The following is a 26,659-nucleotide window of genomic DNA, read 5'->3' as shown; positions in this document are numbered from 1 at the left end:
TATTTGCCACTTTCCATTTTTTCTTTTTTCCATCTTTTCCAAGCTTTTTTTATTTTATCTTTTGCCTCACTACATTATTTGTTATACCAATACTTAATTTACACTTTTCCTGTTTTCGTTTTGGTACGTATTCATCCACTCCTTCATTATAGATTTCTTTTAATATCCATTTCTCTTCCACCTGTGTTTCTTCATTAAAGAAGTTATCCCAACTTGCTTTTTAAAAGAATTTTCAGTTTCCCAAAATCCATTTTGTTGTATATCAGTCTTCCTTTTCTGTGTTTCTTGTTTCTTCCCAAATATATTTCCTCTTTTAGCTTGAGCTCAAGTAGTATGTAGTCACTCTTCCCAATTGGTGTCTTGTATTCCATTTTATTCACAATTTCAGGCTCTAACGTAAAAATTAAATCTAGTCTCGATGGTTCTTCATTATTTCTATATCTGGTATTCTCTTTTACCCATCGAGCCATTGTGTATTCAATGGTCATGTACAGTAGTATGTTTCCCCAAGGGTCATCTCCTCCCAACATATTTCTTTAGAGTTAAAGTCACCCATATTTACTAAATTTCCTTCTCCTTTCAGTATTTCATTTAATGTATGCCTTGTGTATTCCAACATTTTGGAATGGTCATTCTCTTTCCAAGAATGTGTTTTCTGGGGCACATATATCACCACAAAATGTAATTTTTGCAGGAAAATTAATTTTTTCCTGATACAAACCTGAGGTACTCCTTACAATAGGATACTTCGCGTAGCACAAATATTTCTACTGCTAAATTAAAATCCTCACTCTGTGGGTCTGGGCAACGCTTATCCTCAGTAAGGGGCCCTATTGGGGCAAGGGGGGGCCCTTGCCCTCCACCACAAGTCTCGCACACTATACTCCATTCTCTCTGTATGAAATTAAGCACAAGGTTTGTCAGGCAAGGAGAAGGAACTTTTTAGAGGGGTGGTTGAGGAGGGCCATTAGAGGTAAGGAGTACCTCAGGTTTGTATCAGGGTAAAATTAATTTTCCTGCGAAAATTACATTTGTTCTGAAGAATACAAACTCTTTGGTACTCCTTACAATAGGAGACTCGGACTTAGGAGGGAAGGAAGTTGTTATCTAGCCTGGAAAACCCCCGTAAGGAAAATTTAGTGTGCTAAGACTACGTTGACCAGATCCCTATACATTCCCCTAGACTTTGAAGTGCGCCCCTTTCTGTTCCCTGGAGTGGAGACAGACAGGTTATACTCGCTTTTGTACCACTGAAGGGCTTGAATTGATTCCCTTGGAATGCTTGAGAGCCCTCGGGTGAGGTAAGGGAATGCAGGAGTATGAGAAGGACTTTGGAAAGTTATCCCTGCATTTGCCAAGCCAGAACCTGGATGAGTTGTCAGGGTCGGCTGTGTGCTCTTGGGGAGGGGTATATCATTTCAGGACTTCTTGGGCGGCCACTATGGGGCCCAAAGAGAAGTTCCCTAAAGATTCCCACATAACTTCTTTGAGGTAAAAGGAAGTGAACATATTCTGGCTGACTGACAGATTCTTTCTGAAGACTAGGGACCCCACTGCCCTCAGGTCATGGGCTTTCACTTTAGGATCTGTGTGGTTCATGTCGTAGGCTCTGCGGATGACTTCCTTGATCCAGTAAGAAATTGAATTCTTAGTGATGGGCTTCGGTTTACCTTTAGTAGAGACGAAGAACCTCTTTAATTCTGGTCTAAGATGTTCGGTTCTCTTGAAGTAGGTCCGGATGGCTCATACCAGGCATAGTACTGTTTCACTCTGTTCTCCCCCTACAAATTCGTCTAAGGACGGAACACTAAAGGACCAGAATCTAGGGTCGGATTTGGCAGGATCTTGGTTTTTGGCAATGAATTGAGGCATGAAAGTGAAGGAGACCTCTTTCCATCCTTTGGAATGGGCGACTCTATAAGAGATGGCGTGTAACTCCCCTACTCTCTTGGAAGATGCCAGGGCTAGCAGAAAAACTGTCTTCAAGGTGAGGTCCTTCAGATGTGCCTCTCGGAGGGGTTCGTAAGGGGGACCCCTCAGAGAGTTCAGGACTAATGCCACATCCCACGGAGGAGAACTGATTTCCCTGGGGGGGCATGATCTTTTGAAGTGCCTGAAGAGCATGGAAATTTCCGGTGAAAGGGCTAGGTCCATTCCCTTCAGAGAAAACACCTGATTTAGAGCTGCCCTATAGCCTTGTACTGCCGAGAGGGAGATCTTCTTGGACTTCCTGAGGAAGTGGAAGAAGGAGGCGATCTCAGGAATGGTGGCTTGATCTGGGACTATTTTCCTGGAGTGGCACCATTCTGCAAAGGCATTCCATTTCCCTTGATAAAGGTTAGCTGAGGAAGAGCAAATGGGAGCGGACATGTCCTCCGCCACTTCTCTGGGAAAACCCTTCTTTAGGAGGATTCGGACCATAGTCTAAATGCGTGAAGATTGAGTGCTGAAGGGTTCTTGTGCCAAGCCCCGTTGATGGGTTGATGTAGAAGATCTGGTCTTCCCTGAAGGGCTAGAGGCTCTTCTACTGCTAGATCGAGGGCGTCTGGAAACCATGGGGCTTCGGGCCACCAAGGAGCGATCAAAGTCATCCGAAGGGTGGATGCATTTCTTGCTCTCTGGAGTACCTTCTTGAGCAAGGGAAATGGTGGGAACGCGTAGGTGTCCAGGTTGTCCCAACTTTGCAGAAGAGCGTCTTCTCCTGCTGCCTGAGGATCCGGGAGAGGGCTGAAATATATTAGGAGTTGGTGATTCCATCTTGTGGCGAAAAGGTCCACTAGAGGGGAGCCCCATTTGCTGAGGATGAAGTTCGCTACTTCTTGATGGAGGGACCATTCTGTGCTGATTATCTGATTCTTCCTGCTGAGGTGGTCCGCCCAGACATTCCTCTTCCCTGGGATGTAACAGGCTTTGAGTGACACTTGGAGATTCTCGGCTAGATTGAGGATGTCCATCATCAGAAGGCATAGTTCCTGGGAGACTGTGCCCCCTTGCTTGTTCAGGTAGGCTACTACCAAGGAATTGTCCGACATTATGCCCACTACTTTCCCCGAGACTTGATCCTTGAAGTGACGGAGAGCCAGGAGTACTGCTTTCAACTCTAGCCAGTTGATATGGGCTGTCCGCTCGACTGTGGACCAGGAACCGCTGACGTGATCGTCGTTGAGGTGGGCTCCCCACCCCTTCTTGGAGGCATCAGAGAACAGGAGGACTTTGGGGGGAGATGGGCCGAGAGGCATCCCCACGAGCAGGTTGCACGGGTCCTTCCACCAGAGAAGAGAATTCTTGACTTCTTCGGTGAGGGAGATATGTTGTAGGGGTTCTCCCTCTTGCGGGGCCCACTGAGACTTGAGGAGCCACTGTAGCGGTCGCATTCTTTGTCTGCTCCTGGGGATTAATCTCTCTACGGAGGCCATATGGCCCAGGAGGATTTGGCATTGTTTCACCATCAGGAACCCGGTCGATAGTGCCTGTGCAACTAGAGAAGTGAGATTCTGGATCCTCTTTTCTACTGGGAAGGACTTCATTAGGGAGGAGTCTAGGACCATCCCCAGGTACGTGACTCTCTGTGTTGGTAAGAAATCTGACTTCTCCGGGTTTACTACGGTGCCCAATTTCCGGATGAAGGTTAGGACCATTCTCAGGTGTTCTTGGCATAGCTGGGCGGAATGTGCAAGGATCAGCCAGTCGTCCAGGTAACAGAGTAGGCGAATTCCCTTGGAGTGGGACCACGCTGAAACGAGTTTGAACACTCTGGTAAGACTTGGGGTGCTGTGGAATGTCCTAAGCATAGGCAGGTGAACTGGAAGGTGTTGCCCTTGTGGACGATTCTGAGGAATTTCCTGGAGGAGGGATGCACTGGTATTTGGAAATAGGCATCTTGGAGGTCCAGCAACACCATTAAGTCCCCTTCCCTGATAGACGCCCTTACGGAGTCTGGAGTGTCCATTTGGAACTTCGTCAGGGAAAGGAACTTGTTGAGTGGAGACAAATCGATGACTGGTCTCCACCCCCTGTTGTCTTTTCTAATAGGAAAAGCCTTGAGTAGAACCCTGGGTCCGGAGTCGAGACTTCCTCTAAAGCTCCTTTCTGGTGCAGAACGGATATTTCCTCCGCTAGGGCCCGCCCGCGAGCCGAGTCCGGGTGGTAGCTGCTGACTTGGATGGGAATGGGATAGGGGGAGAGGTTTGGGACAGTGTGAAAGGGAAGACGATAGCCTGTCTTGATGATTTGGTAGGTCCAGTCTTCCGCCCCGTCCTCATCCCATGCTCTCCAGTAAAGGGAGAGGCAACCCCCTATCTTGTGTGGACGGGCTGGCGAATTCCTAGAATTTCCTGTGGGGGGGGGGGGTCCGGAGCCTCTATAATGTTTGCGTCTAGGTTCTCTAGTCGGAAAGAGGCGGGGCTTTTCTGTCTGCATTTTCGACTTGGAGTGGAGGGGTGGCCTTTCTTCTTTCTTCGAGTGAGGAAACGGCTGCCTTTGCGTCTGAGGGGTCTGAGGGGCTGATGGGGGGTTGGCCTTGGCCTCGAGGTTGTTGTTGTTGTCGTTCCCTAGACTGTCTGTCCGAGCAGTCCCGTCTCCCCAAGGAAGGCCATAGCCGAAACTGGGTTTTCCCACAAATCCTTTATAGAGTGTATGTTGTGTTGTTTGCGTGCATGATTGTGTATAATGCAGTCTTCCATTATGTGTTGTATGGTATGGGGTGAAGTGTTACATCCTGGGCAGCTGTTCACAACACGGTCGTCCAGCCTCTTCTGGTAGCTTAGAAGTGCTGGGTGGTGACCGCATCGCAGTCTGGCCAAGTGGACTCTGTCCTTTCGTGGGAGAGAGGATTCAGAAGGGTGGATATCAGGGGGTCTGGCATGCAGCAGTGTGTTGTCTTTCAGTGTGTTAATGGAGCGGTGAGTGATATGATTATGAATATGTTTCCGGAGGCTGGTATTTGGTGGTTGTGGAGGAAGAGAAGAGAGTATCTGTGCGTAATAAAGGTCTTTGGGTGTAGTTTTAATGTTTCTTGGTGTGTGTGGGTGTTCTGCTATGTAGTGTAGCGGGTGTGATGTGTTTGTGGTGGCTGCAGCAAGTGTTTGTGTGCCTCTCATGTCGAGGTGGTCCTTGACTTTGAGGACTTTTGTTTCATGGTGTAAATGGTCTGTAGGTGATGTATTTGTGCAGCCTGTAATTGTTTTTAGGGCTTTGTTTTGTATGATTTGAAGGGTGTTGTGGTGTGTCTCACTGAGATTAGGAGCCCATGCAGGACTCGCATAATTCATCACTGAGCGTATGCATTGTTTGTATATTGTTATATTAGTTTCTTTGTTTTGTCCAAATGTTGTTCCAGTGATTGATTTAAGTGCGTTAAGTCTAGGTGTGCATTTGTTTTTTATGTTTGTGAGGTGTTGTTTGAAAGACATGGATGTATCGTATGTTACACCAAGAATTTTCGGTGTGTTTGTGTGTGGTATTAGAGTGTTGTTGATGTAGAGATGAGGTATGTATTTGTGTTCTTTTGTCCAGTTGGTGAGAAGTGTTGCTGTAGATTTGGTTGGAGCTATTTTGAGTCTGTTTGTGATGAACCATGTGTTGAGTGTGTCAAGGTAAGGCTGGATTATTTCTGCAGCTTTGTCTGTGTTACGATGTGTGCATGTGATTGTTATGTCATCTGCGTAGGAAGAGATTTGTATTTCTGAGGTGTCTGGCGTAGGTAAGTCATGCATGTATAGATTAAATAATGTGGGGGATAGAACTGAGCCCTGTGGTACTCCGTTCTTAATGTTTCTGATGTGCGATGATTGGCCATTATATGACACATGAGCATTCCTGCCTGCCAGATAATTGGCCAGCCATCTTTTGGTGTTATTGTGCATGTCTGTGTTATATATTTTATTTGTTAGGTTGTGGCGGGGGATAGCATCAAAAGCTTTACTAATGTCCAATGTTATAAGAAGTGTTCTGTGGTGGGGCCTATCTGAATTGATGCCATCTAAAATTCTTTGTGCGAGGTTTGTCAGAAGAGTGTTTGTGGAGTGTAGTGGCCTAAAACCGTGTTGTGAGTCAGCAAGGGGAATATATGGTGTGACAAGTTTAAGTATTAGGCGTTCAATGACTTTAGAGGGGGTGCAGAGAAGTGTGATTGGGCGGTGCGATGTTGGGATTGTTGGGTCTTTGTTCGGTTTTGGAATGGTGATTATTTTACCATGCTTCCAGATGTCGGGTATAGTGTTGTGTGAATAGCTGTAGTTTGCAATGTTTGTGAGTGCGTGTATACCTTGTGGTCCAATGTGTTTTAGGTGGATGTTGCTTATGTTATCAGGGCCACAGGCAGATGAGTGCTTGAGATTATGCATTATGAGTTTTGTCTGACTGTCTATGAAGGGTGTATAGTCTGAGTCTGTGGGGAAGTCTTTCTTACGTCGAATGGTGCGTCGGTCGTCAGGGTGAGATGTAAGATGGCTCGTCTGTGCAAAATGACGTATGAGTGCGTTTGCTTGTTGTCTGTTTGAGGGTAGATTATCTGTTGTTGTGATTATTGCTGCGTGAGAGCGTGTAGTGTTAGTGTTGGATAGTGTGATGCTGTTGAGTGTTTTGTACAATTTGCTGGCCTCGAGGTAGGGACGGCTACTCTCTTGATGGCTCTGTTATGCATCAGTTGGTTTTTGCTTGTGATTCCTGAATCCACCATGTCCGGGGGAATCAGCATGTGATAAAAGAGGGGCCCTCTTCAATGGAGCATAAATTTCTCTGAGGAGGGGATCACTGGGGTCTCCTAACCTCTTCACTCTGGGGCACATCACACGTCTGGCAGCATTAGCTGCCCAACGTGCGATAATGCGTCATAATAATCACATTATAAAAAATAAAGTCAGTGCTCAATCGTTCGTTCTCTTTCACCCGTGAATTTTGATAACCATAGAAAATATGATGAAACCAGTTTAGAGAGAATGGAGGTTACGTAGGTACGACTACAATAAATATAATGAAGATGCCGACATCGGCATCATCGCGTACCCACTTGCTCCTCATGCCGCCTACGTAGGCACCGTATGGAAGTGGCTAGGATGGTGTCTCTCCTGCGTGACTTGATGTTGGCCCAAGACGTTGAGAGGCAGGCCGCTTGATGCTTCAGGGCTCTGCTCAAGCTTTCCAATAGAGCCTGGAGGTTGCATTCCTCCTGGGGTTGCAGCTCGGGTAAAAACTCCCTTACTAAAGCCAAGACGCGTTCCAGCCAGGAGTTCACCGTGAGAGAGAGAGCCAGGCCCTGAACGAGGTCCCTGGATTCTCTGCTGGAAAGGATGACGTTTCTTCTGAGTAGTGAATCCACGTCCGCTTTGACAAGCTCTGGTAACCGAGCCGGGATCAAGGCTTCTTTAAGGTTTGTCCCTGATGGGATATAGAAGTGTTTTTGCTGTTCCACTGGAACAGAGCGCCAGCATGGTTTCTCGGTGGTCTGGTTTGTGAGTGCGTCGAAGGCCTGGTTCATGGCTCTTACCGTCTGTGTACTCCATGGGAGTTGGATTGGAGGTGGTTTTGTTGTTTGAGAATTGCCCGTCCTGAAGATTTCCGACTCGAACGTGGCTTCCTCTTCTTGTGGAGGGCTCAGTTGATTAGCTCTCCTAACTTTAGAGAGGATCTCTGAGAAGGAGCGTTTAACCTTTTCACTACGGGGCACATCGCATGTCTGGCAGCATTAGCTGCCCGACGTGCGATGTTGCGTCATAATCGCATTATAAAAAATAAAGTCAGTGCTCAATCATTCATTCTCTTTCACCCGTGTATTTTGATAACCATAGAAAATTGATGAAGCCAGTTTAGAGAGAATGGAAATTACGTAGGTACGACTACAATAAATATAATCAAGATGGCGACGTCGGCATCATCGAGTACCCACTTGCTCCTCATGCCGCCTACGTAGGCATCACCGTATGGAAGTGGTTAACAACCATCGGGGATTCCGACTGGGAATCCTGCGAAGTTTGGTAACTTGCCCTCTTATCCCCGGTGCTGTGGACGTTGTCGTCATCGTAGCTGGCGTCTGTCCGGTCAGCGAGAAACACCGCGTCTTCATCCTCATCCCTGATCGGTTCGGGGGGGTTCCGATCAGCTGCAACATGTTCTAGGGGGGGCTCTTGTGGGCATTGAATCCTTTCGAACTTCGGAGTTCAACAGGAACTTTTCTTGAGTTGCCCGGATGAATTCGCGTTGTTCATCCATCATCTGTTCTTTCATTGTGTGAAAGAGGGAATAGATAGTGGGGAGAAGTTCCTGTAAATGCCTGCTTGGAGAGTCGCGATTAGGTTCAGATGGTCCGGGGGACCCTAAGGAGAGGCTCTCTCTTCTGGTAAAGGTGGGTTTACCCACAAGTAATGCACTCGTAGGCTCACCCCTGTCCTCATGATCACATGGAAAGGCCTCCGTTGATTACCCAGCTCTTCCTAGGATGGGTTTTATGCGTACTGCAGGATTCCTGAGTTCTTCAGGCTGAGGGGCTCTTTGTCTTCGAACCAGGGTTCTTTGTCCGTGTCGGCATCGAGTTTCCGGGAAGGGTCGAGGGCAAGCCGCAAGCGACCTCATCCAGGAAAAAGCTCGTACAGGAGCGGTAGCTAGAGGTGGCCAGAGGCGCATGTCCGTCTATGCTAACCGCCCTGGTTGAAGGAATAGAGGACAACTTGGCCTGAGAATGACTCAAGGTGGACGTTGTACAACTTTCCTGTCTACTACACTTTGGAGGAGGGAGAGAATTACTCGTCTCCTCTGAAGCCGTAGTCTGCCTTCTCTTGTTTTTGGGGGGTGAAGGTGGAAGCCATTTTCTATGCTTGCGCACCTTTTTCCCTGCATGCGCTTTCCTGTGAACATGAAAGTACACGGACCAATGACTATCATCCCATTGAATGCACGTCTCACACGGGGATGAAGGTTAAACACTTGAGAGCTCTACACTTTAAACACCAAATATGAGGGTCCGCTTGTGCTGGCGGTAACAGGGTTAGACAAGGGTATCTCCCTTCGGCGAAGGCACACAACCTATCTTGAACAACAACAATACTGAAACCAGATTCCATACTTACAGTGAAGGGTAGGATACCCGGTGGCGGTTAGGGGAATAATACAGGAAAGGGAGAGGGCACTCAAGAAATTCCAGGACACAGGATGGCGTAGGTAAACCCCGATGAAATTGAAGGACGACGAACTCCTTAGCATCCTGGGAGTGAGCTGGCGATGATCGAAGTGGGTTGCTTGATTTTCGGCACACAACTTAAATATTGAACCATTGATTAATTAACGGTTCGCTGCCGTGTTAATAAGGGATTTTGACTTAAAATCGGCCCAATAAGGGGGGAAACCGATAAAAACTAAATAGGAGCAGGTATAGTTGAGAGATGTTGACTTGTTGACTACCGCAAAGAGAATGGAGTATAGTGTGCGAGACTTGTGGTGGAGGGCAAGGGCCCCCCCTTGCCCCAATAGGCCCCTTACTGAGGATAGCATTGCCCAGACCCACAGAGTGAGGATTTTAATTTAGTGGTAGAAATATTTGCGCTACGCGAAGTATCCTATTGTAAGGAGTACTGAAGAGTTTGTATTCTTCGGAACAATTTTCTACTTTTCATGTCACTATTTTCAACTTTTATCATAATCAATTCCACATTATTATTTCCTGTGATCTTTGTCACATTTAAGCCTTTCTTGGTCAAAAACATGACTCCTCCACCCTGTTTTTCCTCTCTATTTTTTATCCAGTGATTATATAAACCTTGTCCAACACTATTTTCTGGTAGTGGACCTTTTATTTTCATCTCCCCAATTCCCATTATATCTGGTTTTTCTTCTGCCAGATAATCATTTAATTAATTCAATCCTGAAATCAGACCATCTATGTTGGTATATGTTACTTTTAATTTTTGTTTTACCTTCATGTTTTGTTTCCTGTGTTTCTTTTGATATACCATTTTCTCAGCCTCAACTTCAGCACTCATTTTTTAGTGTCTTCTCTTTTTCCTCATCACTCATTTCCTTTTTTATCTATACATATTTGTATTCTTCACTTTTTGCCAACTTTGCTGTTTTTGTTAATACTTCTGCCATCATTTCTGACCTTCGTTCAATTTCTATTTGCCAACTTTGCTGTTTTTGTTAATACTTCTGCCATCATTTGTGACCTTTGTTTAATTTTTATAAGTCTATTTCTTTCTTTAGGGTATGGTCACATTCTATGCACTTCTATTTATTTTTCCATCTCTTGCCCCTCCTCTTGTATCTCTTTCAGAATTTCTTTTTCTATTTCTTTCTCTTCTCTTAAGTATCTAGCTACATTGTGTTTTTCTTTAACACCATATACTACTATGCATTTTTTTTTTAATTTAATGTGTCCCTGACCCAATTTTCTTTCTCTTTGATTACTTTAATAACTGTTCCTTTTGCATTTTCTTCTGGTTATACAATTTCTTTAAAAATAAAATTTTGTTTTCCTCATCTACTACCATTGGTTTTTGATTTCTTGATGATCTGTCTCCTTTATGCTATCTCCAACCTTCTCAGTCACTGCTTGTATTTGTTCTTTTACTTCTCTTTTCAAAGCCCCATTTTAATTAGTATCTTCAATTTTTATCCTTTTTTTTTTTTTTTTTACTATGTTTAGTTCTTTTTTTTAGGCCACTAAGCTCTCTGTTGGTTTTAGCATTCTGTTTTTTCAACTCACTAATTTCTCTATACATTGCCCTGCTTTCTGCTTTTAGATCTATAATATCTTTCATTAACTCTTGATTCCATGAAATATTTTTATACCTTATCTCCCTTTCTAAATCTATACCTTTACCTAGTCTTATACCTGCTCACATCTAGTCTTCTTTTAGTTGGTTCACCATATTTCTGTCTGCCTTCACCATTCTCCATTTTTATTTTTCATTCATTAAATTTACTCTATTAATTAATAATGGGAAATAAGCCAGTTGTTGTTTGTTGACGACACTGCGCTTGTAGCAGGATCAGAGGAGGGATTGAGAAAGTTAGTGACAGAGTTTGAGAAGGTGTGTGAAAGAAGGAAGCTGAAGATAAATGTGGGCAAAAGTAAGGTGATGAGATGTACAAGGGGAGAGAGTGACAGTAGGCTGGAAGTGAGCCTTAACCCCTACCATACAGTGACGCCTACGTAGGTGTCATGAGGAGCAAGTGGGTACACGAGGATGCCAATGTCGGCGTCTTGATTATATTTATTGTAGTCGTACCTGCGTGACCCACATACTCTGTAAACTGGCTTCATCATATTGTCTACGGTTATCAAAATTCACAGGTGAAAGAGAACGAGCGATAGAGCAATGACTTTATTTTTTATAATGTGAGTATTATGACGCAACATTGCACGTCTGACAGCTAATGCTGCCAGATGTGCGATGTGGCCCATATTGAAGGGGTTAAGGGTGAGAGACTGGAGGAAGTGGATAGTTTTAGATACTTGGGTGCCAATGCGGCAGGAAAGGGAGGAGTGGGGGGTGGAGGTAGAATGTAGATTGAGAGAAACGAGTAAATACCTTGGTGGATTAAAAAGTGTAACAAGAAATAGACATCTGGGAATGGATGCTAAGAGGAGGTTATATGAAGGAGTGATTGTGCCAACAGCACTGTATGGGGCAGAAACATGGAACATAAGAGAGGAAGAGAGAAGGAGTTTGAATGTGTTTGAGATGAAATGTCTGAGAAGTATGATAGGGGTTACTAGGCTAGATAGAGTGGGAAATGAGGTGAGGAGGAGAACAGGGGTGGAAAGGGAACTGGGAGATAGGGTTGATGAAAGAGTATTAGGATTGTTTGGACACATGGAAAGAATGAGTGAAGAAAGATTAGTAAGAGGTGTGGAAGGCAGAAGTGGAAGGAGTGAATATGAGGGGGGTGTCCTAGGATGAGATGGATGGATGGGGTGAAAGGGGCATTACAAAAGAGAATGTCTGTTGAGGAAGGATGAGAGGGGACAAAAGATGGGATGAATGGAGAAGGGTTGTGTATGGATGATGCTGTGATACATGAGGGGGAGTGGGTGGGGGATGGGGGGTGAGGAAGTATGTATGAGAAAACATTTGATGCAGCCCGAAGGGATTCCTCCCCATCTTCTCCTTTTCTGCATGAAGGGACAGAGAGAGAGAGAGGGGGGGGGGGGGGGTGTCACCAAATCTATGAAGCGGCCTGCTGTGGATGTGCTGTGTCTTGCGACACTGCTTCTGACCCAGGGCAGTGGACAGGATGCAGGGATGACCCATCATCAAGGAGGTGCCAAGATAAGAGGGAGGGAGGAGGGAGGAGGGTGGCGGGGAGTGGAATATGTAGGGAATGGAATGAGTGTTAGTGGCTTCTATGCCTTTTTCTTTTCGGTTACCCCCCCATGTAAGGGGGAAAAATCCTTTGGTATACGTATGTAAATAATTTTGGGCACTCGTTAAGTTAAAAGCTCTCCCCTTCCCATACAAATACCAGACTAGGCATTTGTTTCCTCCAACTTAGCAAAAAAGTGATGTACTCTAGAGCTCGTTCTAGACATCTGTTCCAGACGGTGGTTCGTGTGTTTGTAATTACCTAGTTGTATCTTATGGGAAGGGGAGCTATGCTCATAGTGTCCCATCTTTGTATCTAGCAGTGTCTAGTTTGCTCTTAAATTTGTGTACGGTTTTTGCACACACTATTGTTTCGTCCAGTTTGTTCTATCTCTCTATGTGGAATTTTTTTCTTTTTTTTTTGTCTCATTCATAACTATCCTTTTTTATTTATTTTTTCATGTCCTCTTGTGTTTCTCTTGTATGTGTGTGATTCAATATGGTCTTGGTCACATTGCGGAGCTAGTCAGTGGCTACTTTCCCACCAGATGAGAGCTCAGATAATGCTGTGACCTTACACATGTGCACACTTGCAAAATATATCCCCTTGCTCAATGAGGACAGTAACATCTTGTAGCATGAGTGTGTGCCTTGAAGTGCTAACCACTATGTATGTATTTACCTAGTTGTATCTTATGGGATGGGGATGCCCGTGGTGTCCTGTCTTTGTATCTTGCAATGTCAAGTTTGCTCTTAAATTCATGTATAGTTTTTGCACACACTATTGTTTTGTCCAGTTTGTTCCAGACATCCACTGCTCTACTTGGAAAACTTTATGAGTTTCTTTTCATGTCCCCTTTTATTTCTCTTATCTCAATTTAGTAAGTCCTCTCTATCAAGGACTTCCATGCTTTTCATGATTCTGTAGAAAAGAAAAGAGAAGTAAAGCAAAAGGAGGCAAAGAGGAGAGCAGATGTGAAGTGGGGTAAGAGTATGACAGAAAATTTTGAAAGTAATAAAAAGATGTTTTGGAAAGAAATTAAGCGAGGAAGAGGAGGCGAATCAAGTAGTAGAGAAGAAAAGGTAAAAGGTGCAGATGGAGAGATGATAATGGAAGAGAAGGCAGTAAGGGGAAGATGGGCAGAGTATTTTAGGGAGTTGCTAAATGTGAAGAAGGATAGGGAGGGAAAGATAGTTGCAGTGGGAAATGCTAAGAAAATGATCGTGATGAGTGAGGAAAATGGAGGAGAAATAAGGAAGGATGAAGTGAAGGCAGTTGTTAAGATGATGAAAGCAGGTAAGGCACCTGGTCTGGATGGATGCCATGCAGAATGTCTAAAAAAAGGAGGTACAGTGATGGTGGACTGGCTGGTGAGGTTATTAAATGTTTGCTGGAGAGAGGGTAGAGTGCTGGAGGACTGGAGGAGTGCCTGTATAGTTCCTCTTTACAAGGGAAAAGGGGACAAGTGTGAATGTAGTAGTTTCAGAGGGATTAGCTTGTTAAGTATAGTTGGGAAGGCTTATGGGAGGATCTTGATTGAGAGGATTAGGAGAGGAACAGAGGGAATAATTGGTGAGGAACAGTGTGGATTTAGGACAGGTAGAGGTTGTGTAGATCAGATCTTTGTGGTAAGACAGATATGTGAGAAAGCTATAGGAAAGGGGAAGGATGTTTTTTGGGTTTTTATGGATCTGGAAAAGGCTTACGACAGGGTAGACAGAAAGGCACTGTGGGAGGTTATGCAGATATATGGGATTGGAGGAAAGCTTCTAGGAGCTGTCAAGAGTTTTTATGAGAAAAATAGAGCTTGTGTCAGGATTAGAAATGGAGAGAGTGAGTGGTTCGAGGTAAAGGTGGGACTTCGTCAAGGATGCGTTATGTCACCCTGGCTGTTCAACTTATACATGGATGGGGTAGTGCGAGAGGTAAATGCAAGGGTAGTGGGTCAGGGATTGGAGATGGTTAAAGAAAATGGAGAAAAGTGGGAGGTGAGCCAGCTGTTGTTTGCGGACGACACTGCGCTTGTGGCAGGATCAGAGGAGGGATTAAGGAAGTTGGTGGCAGAGTTTGGGAGAGTATGTGATAGAAGAAAGTTTAAGATAAATGTGGGTAAAAGTAAGATGATGAGATGTACAAGGGGTGAAAGTGGCAGTAGACTGGAAGTGAGCATTAAGGGAGAGCGACTGGAAGAAGTGGATAGTTTTAGATACTTGGGTGCAAGTGTGGCAGGAAAAAGGTGGAGTGAAGGTGGAGGTAGAATGTAGATTGAGAGAAGCGAGTAAATGCCTTGGTGGATTAAAGAGTAATGAGGAATAGACATTTGGGAATGGATGCGAAGAGGAGACTGTATGAAGGAGTGATTGTGCCAACAGCACTGTATGGGGCAGAAACATGGAACATAAGAGAGGAAGAGAGAAGGAGTTTGAATGTGTTTGAGATGAGGTGTCTGAGAAGTATGATGGGGGTTACTAGGCTAGATAGAGTGAGAAATGAGATGAGGAGGAGAACGGGGGTGGAAAGGGAGTTGGGAGATAGGGTTGATGAAAGAGTATTAGGATGGTTTGGACACATGGAAAGAATGAGTGAAGAAAGACTAGTAAAAGAGGTATGGAAGGCAGATGTGGAGGGAGTGAACATGAGGGGACGTCCTAGGATGAGGTGGATGGATGGGGTGAAGGGGGCTTTGGGGAAGAGGGGAATGTCTGTTGAGGAAGGACGGGAGAGGACAGAAGACAGGGGTGAATGGAGAATGGTTGTATATGGATGATGTTGTGATGCATGAGGTGGAATGGGCGGGGGGATGGGGGGTGAGGTAGTATGTGTGAGCAAAATTTGACGCAGCCCAAAGGGATTTCTCCTCGTCTTCTCCTTTTATGCATGGGGGGACGGAGAGGGGGGTGTCGCCGATTTAATGAAGCAGCCTTGCTGTGGATGTGCTGTGTCTTGCGACACTGCTTCTGACCCAAGGCAGTGGACAGGGTGCAGGGATGACCTGTCATCCGGGAGGTGCTAAGATGAGAGGGAAGGTGGAGGGGTGTGGAGTGTATTCAGGGATGGAATGGGTGGGAATGATTTTATGCCTTTCCTTTTTGGCTACCTCCCTTGTAAGGGGGAAAAAGCCTTGGTATATGTATGCATGTATGTAAATGGTCAGCAGGTCACCTCTTCTCTTTGTTCTAGAGTTGTTAAATTCAGTTCTAACAATCTCTAATCATATGACAGGTTTGAGTGTTGGCGCCATCTTCGTAGCTGCTCTCTGGATTCTTTCAATCTTCTTTATATTCTTTTTGGTACTGGGTGACCATAGTGTCACAGCAATCTCCAGTCTAGCCATTATTAGTATGACTAGTGCTTTTTTTTTACCATTTCTTTGTCCAAATATGTAAAAGCCACCTTCATTGATCTTAGCAAATTGTAGGATTCTCCAACAATTTTGTTTATCTGTTTATCAGGGCACATGTCATTTGTGATGATTACTCCCAGGTCTTTTTCAGATCCCACTTTCTTTACTTCCTTTGTTCTGATTTTATATTGTCCTGATATTCTTTTTTTACTTTTTCCGAATTCCATTATGCTACATTTCTTGATGTTGAAGTCTACTTCCCACTTCTGACTCCATTTCCAAACTTTGTTCAGGTCTCTCTGCAGTGATTCACAATCCATTTCAATATTCACTTTCCTCAGCAATTTGGCATTGTCAGGAAAGAACCTCATGTAACTTCTACATCTTCATCCACGTCATTCAAATAAATAGCAAACTTAATTGGAGCCAATACTGATCCCTGTGGAACTCCACTAATCACCTCCTCCCAAGCTGAACTTTTTTCTCTGAGCACAACCCTCATTTTCCTTCCATGCAAAATAATCCTCTATCCAATTTAGTAGTTTACCTTGTATCTTTCTTGTATTATACCTACTAGTCTTGAGTAGAAACAGATTAAGTTTGTGGCACATGATCTTCCCTGTCTGAATCCAAGTTGTCTCTGATTTAATATATTGTTTTCTTCCAGGTGTTTTATCCATCTCTTAATAACCTTTTCACAAATTTTGGCTGCAGTGCTTGTAAGGGAAACTGGTCTGTAATTTGTTGGATCTTCTTTGTTTCCTCCTTTATATATTGGTACAATATTGGCATTTTCCCAGTCCTCTGGTATTTTTCCTTCCTTGAGCAGCTTGTCATATATTTTGTCCATTAATTCTTCTTTACATTCTTTTAGTATCCAATTTCCTATTCTGTCTGGGCTGTGTGATTTCCTGACATCAAGGTTCATTAATTAATCCATTATTTCTTTTTGTGTTATTTTCATTTCGCTCATGGGGGGATCGCACTTTGTTCCCTTCATCAAAATGCTGTATTTACCTAGTTGTGTCTTACAGGAAGGGGAGCTACGCTTGTGTGTTTGTGTGTGAGAGTGAATACAATAAAACATTGAATGCCTCTTCACTTCACCTGCATTGTTGATCAGGATGTGAACCTTGGGGTACTTCTTCTTGAGCTTCTCAGCAAAATTTCTGATGGAGACAAAGGAGGCAAGGTCGAGCTTTAGGACCTCTACATCGCCGTCCGTCGCTGCCCGGATCTCGAGAGCAGCCTTTCCCGCCTTGACTATGTCTCTGCACGCCAGCACAACAGTTGCTCCTGCAGAAGATCATGGAGAGGTTAACTGACTTCCGTAGCGTGTGAAAGGTTAGAACTGAAGCTGTAGCCAGGATAGGTAGGAAGGTGTAGTGAGTGCATGAAATCACAGAAGTACACATGTATAATTAACATACATAAAGCGAAGGGAGAGAGAGATAGGGAAAGATGGAGATGTTTATATAGGGAGACAAGGAGTGTGAGATAGATTGATAGAGAAAGAGAAAATAAGGGAGATAGTTTAGGTTACAGTTGTTCAAGTCGCGTCCTGGTTGACTATAACACCCAACTTACCTCGTGCACTGAGGTCTTTGGCCGTCTCCTTGCCGATTCCCGTGTTCGATCCTGTCACGACGACCACCTGTCCGTCCAGACGCTTCGTCGAATTGCAAAACCCGCCAGCGAAGATGCGACGGAAAAATAATAGCAAGAGGGAGATCCAGAACGTGCCGCAGATGCCAAGGTCGAAGTACTGGCAAAACAGAGATGCTGATGGTGCATAAAAAGAAAGAATTAGTTTCCTAACAATGCATCATACAGTCATACACACACGCGTGCGCGCGCGCGAAGATAATCCATGATGACAAATATTGTTAGAGGTGTACAACACGGCAGTGATCGCTTGAGTTCCCTAACGTTTCGGAATACACGTAGTCTTCTTCAGAGATTACACACCCGACACACAATTGTGAATTGAACTGCAAATACTTTTATCATACTTCGTAATCCTGTAAACCTGAACTTGGTAAACACGTATATATATATATATTTACATATATATATATATATATATATATATATATATATATATATATATATATATATATATATATATATATATAAATATATATATACAAATATATATATATATATAAATATATATATATATAAATATATATATAAACATATATATATATATATATATATATATATATAGATATAGATTTATATATATAACAACACCCTGCATTAACATTATATACTTGCACTTGATTAACACGTGAATAATAAACAAATAAATAAATAACTTTTTCTACAACAGTTCTCGAAGAACTGTTGTAAGGCAGACCTTCACTTTAGTTGAATTAAACAAGGGTCTTGCTATTCACATAATATTTCACATAGTAATTTACAAAATATTCCGCATGCAAAATCACCTCGTTACAGGACTAGCTGATCCCTTCCTCTAGTCCAGCGTTTCTCAACCTTTTACCCTTGCGTAACCTTTAAAATAGCATGTCTCAAGGAACCCCTTTCTCATTTTATTTTCATCGTAATAATAGCTTAGATAGGATGATGTCTATATTACATAATTACAATAACCTTATGCGGAACCCTGGTTGAGAAACGCTGCTAGTCATTTTGTAAGCACTCCCATTCCTCACATTTACCATCAGTCTAATCTCCGACTTCGTTCCTCCTCACTTATTTCTTAATCATTCACTATTTAGTGGTGAATATATTCAAGATACTTTTATTTGGCAAACTTCGGAACTCAACCGCATCGCGGCGCTGTCTGCACATTTCGTTTAAATGTGATGGTGGCCGACTTAAACTGTATTATTAACTCCATGATGTCATCTCCACTTTTTTCTTTTTCTTTTTAAACCCATTGTGTAATTGAAAATGTATATATAGGGGGTCAGCAGGAATTTTTGTAGGGGGTGGGGGCAAAATTAAAGATATTATACACATAAGGTTACATCATGATACTTCAGATTGGTCGCATAACATATATTTACATTATCTACATGAAACATTTTTGACTTTCACCAATTATATACTGATATTCTATAACTTAGAAATTCAACTAAATTATACATGACGACCGTTTCAAACACACCTAGGATCTCTACGGGGGGTGGGCACTTGCCCCCTACTCCCCCGTTCTGATGGCCATGATATATATATATATATATATATATATACACACATACATACAGCGGAAAGAATAGTTGAGAAGTGATGAAAATCAGCGGTTGTATAAACTGTGACATTTGAGTAGTTTGTGCTAAGACGAGGTTTGGCGTTCCTATCTTAGCGAATTTTTATCTCTATCATATCTTATCTATTCGACAAAAAAAGCAATAGGTGTTGTTATACATATACTGTACCTGACCCATGACATGAGAATTATGTACATGTTTTCAGTTGTTTTTATATGAGGGAATATGGTAAACTAGACCACTTTTTGCCTTTGAAGGAAACGAATAAAACAAATGAAAATAAACAAAAATAGAAAAAAGAAAATTAAACAAAGACTGCATAACTGTCACGGAGTGCCCATGTACCCCTATGAGAGATCTTAATATTTTGTGGCGCCATGTACAGGGTGCGGCAGAAATACCTCCCACATGTTAAACTTTCAACTATATGTTGCTAATGAACTTAAGCAAGTGCCATTGATGTTTTCATTTAGCTAATAACTTGCCATTTTTTTCAGGTACCCTCATCAAGCAATATGATTTGGACTGGTGCACATCGTGCTTTTGTTGTAAAATGTTTTTGAAGAATGGTGAATCTGTGCAGGAAGTTCACGTGTTGGAATGCAGATTCAAACGCACTCCTTCACACAAGTGGTAATATAAGAGAACTAATTCATACTCGAGAACGCAAGAGCCTAATCATTATGATCTAGGTGGTGCTGTATAAACAAGGTTAGAAATAACGCCCGCTACCTGTTTCTATTCTGCTGTCCATAATTAGTGAATTTGTCTTCCCGCGTCACATGCATATAGATTCTGCATTCCAAATCCACTCTCAGTGAAAAACTTATTCTGATGTAATATCAGACTATGTCAAGTACTGTCACTATGGAATTATGTAAACCATGAACATTCACGGGGATATGTGCCAACAAGACCAAACTTACTGAACAGAAAAATCGTGACGAAGCGATTTTTCTCCTCTTGAAAGAAAGCTGGCCATCCAGTAGCGAAGAATTCGAGGGACACCCACTCCGTTGAAAACAGCAGCTTCTTATATACTTTTAAAACGATATCTGACTTCGGCATGGTTTCAAATGTTAGTATGACAGAGGAGCTTAGTCATACGTCATCTTTCTACTGACCGATTCTAATCAACTGTCGCTTGATGTTTTTGTGCCGATCGTACAATATTTGTCACGCCAATGGGAACCCGAAACACGTAAATGTTGTATGGGACGAGAGGTGGTCAAACATTGTATTTTTTATTAGATTACACGACAATAAAAGTTTAATGTGTAATGTCAGGTCCATTGCAACAAACAAGTGTATAACACGATGCACGTACCAGTCATTCTTAGGGACCTGGCAAAGTTGCCAGTTAACAAATAAAGTTTACGTATGTGCGCGGGAAATTTGAAAAATAAGATTCCCACAAAATCGCTATACTAATGACAAACCATTTACACAACTTTCATATTGTTCATTAAAACAAGGAACCCCATGTCTCTCCGGGGAAACTCCTTCACCAGAGCGGCCCACAAACTCTTCAATAGTCTCCCCCAGCTACCCGCAGAACACCACATCCTGCACAATGGAAGTATTTAAAAGATAGCTGGATGCCTTCCTACAAGAAATTGAAGACACAACTCCCACACCATCCTATAGTAATAAGTGGCTCCACTACAAGCTAGTACTTCACTGGAAGCAACACGGCTAGGGAGGAAGCAGCGGCAGTTCATGTGGCTGAGGCGAATTCGCCGCTCTCACACCTACGAGATGTACTGAGGTGACTCCCAGCCTCCAACCCCAAGTCTCCTGCCCACACCTCCAAAGCCACAACCCCACGAAATAGATATCCCTCATCGCCCGGTGGCAGAAGCCCTCTTTTATACACAACTATCTTTTCATTTTCATACAGACATCTCTTCCTCTCCTACAACTACCGATCCCGCGCGAGCGTGTAGTCCACTAGTCCACTGAGGTGATGTTGTGCCATACAAACATTTGTATTTCTCCACAGCTTCTACAAATTTTTATGTTAAATAGTTCATTGTTTGGAAGATGCATACTCGTAGTTGTGCACGAGAGCAAGCACAAAAGACAATTGACAACAAAAAATACAACTGTTTCCTACAAGGCTGCGTGTCCCTCCCATCAGGCAGTGTTGTCACATGTGCTTGTGCAAATCTGTCTAGTCTTGAAAACGAATAAAAATGTGCCATATATCCAAAAATTATTATTTTACTGTATATTTTGTTATTAAAAATGTAATACTACATCGTCTAATAAGTTTGGAAGTGAAAGTTCCATCAAAATTTGCAGTGGTGGGCGTTGCGATAAGTAAAGCGATAATATCGCTTTAACCGAATTTATCTCTTATCGTTTATCGCAAGACCGGAAAAAATTATCGCTTATATTTATCACTTTCAAATTTCCCGCGATAAATCCAAGATAAAGTAGAAGACGAAAAACCGTTACGGCGGGAGGTTACAGTAATAAAATGTTATCGCTTTATCGCTGCCCACCACTGAAAATTTGACATCACACTTAAAAATGACGGACATGTTCAATGTCGGAGTGGCATGCAAGTCGCACGTGGCTCACGCCACCTCGGTGAGAAAAGTTTCATAAATTTCCTAATGTTCGTTTTCAAGTGGCGTGCTACGTGCCACATTGGCGTGAAAGCAGCCTTAAAAATAACGGACATGTTCAATGTCAGAGTGGCATGCAAGTCGTACGTGGCTTGTACGACGAGTCACGCCACCTTAGTGAGGTTTCACAGATTTCCTAATGTTCGTTTTTAAGAGGCGTGCTACGTGCCATGCCACGTGCGACGTGCCACCTTGGTGTGAAAGCGGCTTAAGGTAACATAAGGTAATCAGCTAACTTGATTCATCTGTAGCCTGTCTTGCGTGAAATATTATATATACATATATATATATATATATATATATATATATATATATATATATATATATATATATATATGATTTCAAGAAATCTACAGCGACAATGGCGTTGTTGAGTTTATATTGGAGCTTTAATTTCTCTCGTGCAACAAGTTTCTGTTGTGGTTCCAAATAGCTGAGAAGGTGTCCAAAAGACATTAGGTGCAGTTTTCTCTTTTTTAATTATCCTATACGTATTTCGACCTTACTCGGTCATCCTCAGGGAGGGAGTAACAATAGTTAAGATTGGCCGAACACTGGGAGAGGTCATTTCATGTAGCCGTGATCCGTAGCGCTGCGTACGTGGAAGTAGCAACTTCCTTGTGGATTGTGGAAAGGGGTGTTATTGTTTGTGTTATGTGCGTCTACTGCTTGGGAGTGTGGTTGTGGGCATGAGTTGTATGTTAATGGAAGGTTTCTCGATGTATATGTTCACTGCTTCGGCCATCTTAAGGCGAAGGGGGTCGTGAGCTTTGTAGATTATTTTAGTGTTTTCGTTTAGTGTTTGTCTGGTGATGGTGGTTTTGTGTTCTTTTGTCATATGTGTTTTGATGGCGCCATTCTGGAGGTGGTATGTGGTATGTATAGCTATAATTTCGACGTTTAGCTTCATTCGTTTTTAAGAGGCCCGACTTATGCTCCAACCTGTACATCTTGTATAAATGGAACATGTGGAAACCATGAAACCTTACAAAATCACTGTCGTCTTACCATACTTTATTCCTTCCGTACCGGGTGGTACTTTTATACCTTTGTTTCTGCTTCCGTCGTGCTATTTCATTGGCTTGTGTGACATTCTCTCGATATGACGTAGGGATTAAGCGGATTAGCACAACTTGTATGTTTTGCAACTCAGGAGTATTATACATATTCTGTCAACCAGGGCTGTGGAGTCGGAAGCAATTACGGTGTCACTGAAGTCGGAGTCGGTAAAAATATACCGACTCCGACTCCAGTTAAATTTACACTCTATAAGGCCTTCGTTTATTCTGTAGACTTATGCAATGCACACTCCTTATAAGTAAATTATATATATAAAAAAAACATAATTTTATGAAATGTAATAAATCTCATCGTCTTATCTTCGTGGTCATTCCACTAAACCCCCAAAACGTCCTTGTGCAACGCTGGCTTTCAAATTTATACATAGACCGATAAACATCCAAAGTATTACTTGAATAAATTAAACACCTCCATTTTACAACTATTGGCACACAGTCACGGGAGCTGTAATATTCCTGTCAAGTTCCATATGCATCGTTTCCATCACTCCATCAGTTTGGTGGTTTCTCTCACTGCTGTGTTGCCAAACAGTAGGATAATTATGATTTCAACTGTAGACTACCGAAATAATACTATCTCTTCTCTCCTTTCTCCTTCTTTCTTCCCCTCTATACTTTTTAACATTGAATTATTGAAATAAGGATATTTAAAGTTGAAAAAAAAGTTTCACGTTTCAAACATATTCAGCTGTATCTTGTTTGGTACTCGTATCGATAAGATCGGTTCCAAAACCAGAGTAATGTCCATCGCAATAATCGCATAGCAGTACCAGTATGTAGTTAAACCAAGAGGTACTTGTGTCAGTAATTTCAGTACATTAAGACAAAAGAAGGCATGAAAACATATGAAGTATAATGATACCCAAAAAGTATGTACGATACATATACCTTTCAGTATCATACATGTTCAGCTGTAACACTCGACCTTGTACCGTACTCGTATCAATAAGGTTTATTTTCTCTATATTTACTATTTCCTTTCAAGAAATTTGCCTAAACTTCTTTATAAAGTCTTTTCATTTTTTGTATTTTGTATTTGCAAAACTATATATGTAAAAAAATCGTACATTATATATATTTTTATTATTAGATTTGTATATCCTTTACAAAGGTTATATTTCGACTTTTGTTATAAAGAACAGTATTTTTGTTTTTGAAATGTACTTATCACCTATTTGCAAAGATATATATTATACCAAATGTCTTACATTATAGAATCTTTTTTTTAATGAATTTTCTTCAATGTCCTTTCAAAAATTGTCTCTACTTCAGTTATAAAGTATTAATGAAGAGGTCAAATATAGGAAAGCCACACTATAACATATATATTTATTCTTTGATATAAACCAGTTATAATGATATAAGTCTACTCAAGATTGGAGCGTATGTGTGTTGTATAGGCTTTATAAAATATGTAGGCCATAATCAGTTAATTACATGAAGAGGAGTCGGAGTCGGAAGGCCAAAAATAGAGGAGTCGGAGGTTTTGTGTTCCGACTCCACAGCCCTGCTGTCAACTTGACAAAAGAGGTAGGCAGGGCCGTAGCCACATGGGGGGGGGGGGGTGATATGAGGGGGGGAGGGTGATATGAGGGGGGCTTAGCTCCACAAAAATCCAATTAGCCCCCCAAATCTATTTTTACTCAAAAGTATTATAAATACACTACACCGGAAACTTACAAAAATATATTTTCTATTAATTTCTGAAAGAAATTACATTGTAAAAGATCACACACACACACACACGCGACAGTAGAAGTGACAGCGAAGATTGGACTCCAGAAAAAAAAAATACAAAATTTTCGTGGATCTCAACGAGGGAGTGCCTGTGTTGTATTAGTAGGGAAGGGGAAAGCTAGTGGTGTAGTGGGAAGGTGAAGAAAAAAGGAAGGGATTGCTGAGGAAAATGGAAGGAAATCAGCATGGAGACGAACGGGCCCCGGAAGTCAGAAGGAATGTCAACAAGAGATGCGCAGACGACAGAGATTAGTAAAAACTAGAAATATAGATAAGAGCACCGCAATGGAAGGTGAAGATAATTATTTCCATGGATTTAATGACGGAGATGACAACCTCCCCCGATTAGCAAGTCTAGAGGAAAACTGGCAAAAATGAACGAACAGTAGGAGGTTAGGTTCAGTCAACTTACACGGATTACACAAAAAGTTGATAAATTGGAAGAACAAAAGAAGGAGAACCAAAACATAAAGAAATAGAAGAATTAAAAAGACAGTTAAAAGAGGTAAAAGACGAGAATGAGGAATTAAAGAAGAATAAAGAGAATATAGAGTCCATAGCAAAAGAGGTACAGGGTTGGAGAAAAGTACAAGAGAACAACAAAATTGAATTCAGAGATAGAATAAAACAACAGATGAAAGAACACACTAAGGACACAGTTATTAAAGTGATGAGGGGGAAGGAGAATATAGTAAGAGACTTAGGGGATAAAAAGAAATGTATAATTATATTAGCGTGGAAGAGAGGCATAATCCAAATAGGACTACAGGAGTAAAGGAGGAGAAGGAAAAAGTAAACAAGATATAACAAGTAGTTCAAGAAGATGAACAATAGGGAAAGAAATTGAAGAAATATATAGAATAGGGAAATACAATATAGATAAGACCAGACCAATTAAGGTTAAATTCAGGTCACAAACGACAGCAGAGAATATCTTAGCAAAAACAGGGAAACTAGCAAAAAGTGATCTGTATAAACAGATACGGATAAAAAGAGAGATGAACAAAGAGAAAAGAGAGGAAGAGAAAACAAAAATAATAGCAGCTAAGGAAAAAACGAGAACAAAACAGTCAGACAAAGAGAAATTTTATTGGAGAGTACTGGATATGAAAGCGAGGAAATGGTTCATAGCAGAGAAAAACGGAAGGGAAATGGAAAGCACGATGGAGGTAGCAGAAAATCAAAAGTGTCTTACACAAATATAGATGGCTTAATAACAGGCTTGAATGAACTGAATGATTACCTAAAGGAAAAAGAACCAGACATAATGGGAATTGTAGAGACAAAATTGAAAGGTCCACTACCACCCAACAGTGTAATCCTATTGTTAACAGGAACATTATTGAAAGTAGCCTTATCAAACAAACTGAGTCAGTCAATTTGAACATAAGTAATGGTATGCATAAATTAGATAATTACATAATTGAGAACATTTGTAAACAATTCGGTATTTGGCGATATAGTCTTCACTGATAAAGATCGTGACCTGGTACAAGAGGTACATGTTGAGGAATTATGTAGTCTGTCACCAGTGCATAAGTTAGTAACATCTTTCATCCCGTTTGTGAAAGAGTTAAAACACACACACACACACTCACACACACCGACTCGGTGGCACAGTTGGTAGAGCGCTGAACTGGGAAGCAGAAGTGCTTCCAGTAGCCAGTTCGAATCCTGCCCAGGGCCGAAATTATTTCGGTATCGCTGTGCCTCGGGTCGTTACTCTGACTCTCGTGGGCGGGGAGTTGGGTGTGTGTGTGTGTGCAAGGTCATAGCATTACCCATAGATCGGACCTACGAGCTCTGAGCTCTCTTCCAGGAGGGAAATAGCTGTCGATCACGAGTCCAACACGTGATCCAAAGACCAAGACCAAGTGAATACACACACACACACACACACACACATATATATATATATATATATATATATATATATATATATATATATGTATGTATATTGAGACATTCTGACAGGTTGACGTAAGCGGAGTAGGAAACACAGAAGTCTTAGTCTTGAGTTTATTCCTGGGTAGTTTCGGGAATAAACTGAAGACGAAGACTCCTGTGTTTCCTACTCCGCTAATATATATACATATATAATATATATATATATATATATATATATATATATATATATATATATATATATATATATTTGCAGAAACCACTTGGAAAATAAAAGAAATGAATACCGAACGTTTTCGTCTATTCAAGACATCATCAGAGTACATACCTTTGCACCCTGATGATGTGTTGAATAGACGAAAACGTTCGGTATTCATTTCCTTTTTTTTTTTTCCAAGTGGTTTCTGCAAGTATTGTTGTCACGTG

At 42.0% G+C, this 26,659-nt stretch overlaps 1 protein-coding gene across 3 annotated transcripts in view; it reads right to left on the bottom strand.

The window, feature by feature from the left end:
• The window catches only part of LOC143025483 (retinol dehydrogenase 12-like), a 144,571-nt gene that overhangs the window by 112,546 nt on the left and 5,366 nt on the right, over nucleotides 1-26,659 (bottom strand). The window contains exons 1-3 of one of the 3 annotated variants that reach the window (XM_076185211.1): nucleotides 19,806-20,044; nucleotides 17,228-17,422; nucleotides 16,748-16,936 (exon numbers count right to left, since the gene is read on the bottom strand). In XM_076185211.1, the coding sequence (XP_076041326.1) occupies nucleotides 16,748-16,936; nucleotides 17,228-17,422; nucleotides 19,806-19,947 (526 nt within the window). In that variant the 5' untranslated portion in view covers nucleotides 19,948-20,044. Of the gene's footprint in view, nucleotides 1-16,747; nucleotides 16,937-17,227; nucleotides 17,423-19,805; nucleotides 20,045-26,659 lie in introns of those variants that run through there. The other 2 variants (XM_076185209.1, XM_076185210.1) reach the window with 2 other exon arrangements.

This window comes from Oratosquilla oratoria, chromosome 5 (genome assembly GCF_046742065.1).
Source record: "Oratosquilla oratoria isolate Oo_2021 chromosome 5, ASM4674206v1, whole genome shotgun sequence".
Classification (NCBI taxonomy): domain Eukaryota; kingdom Metazoa; phylum Arthropoda; class Malacostraca; order Stomatopoda; family Squillidae; genus Oratosquilla; species Oratosquilla oratoria.
The sequence above is the reverse complement of the archived record's forward strand: the minus strand, read 5'-3'. Positions and strand labels throughout refer to the sequence as shown.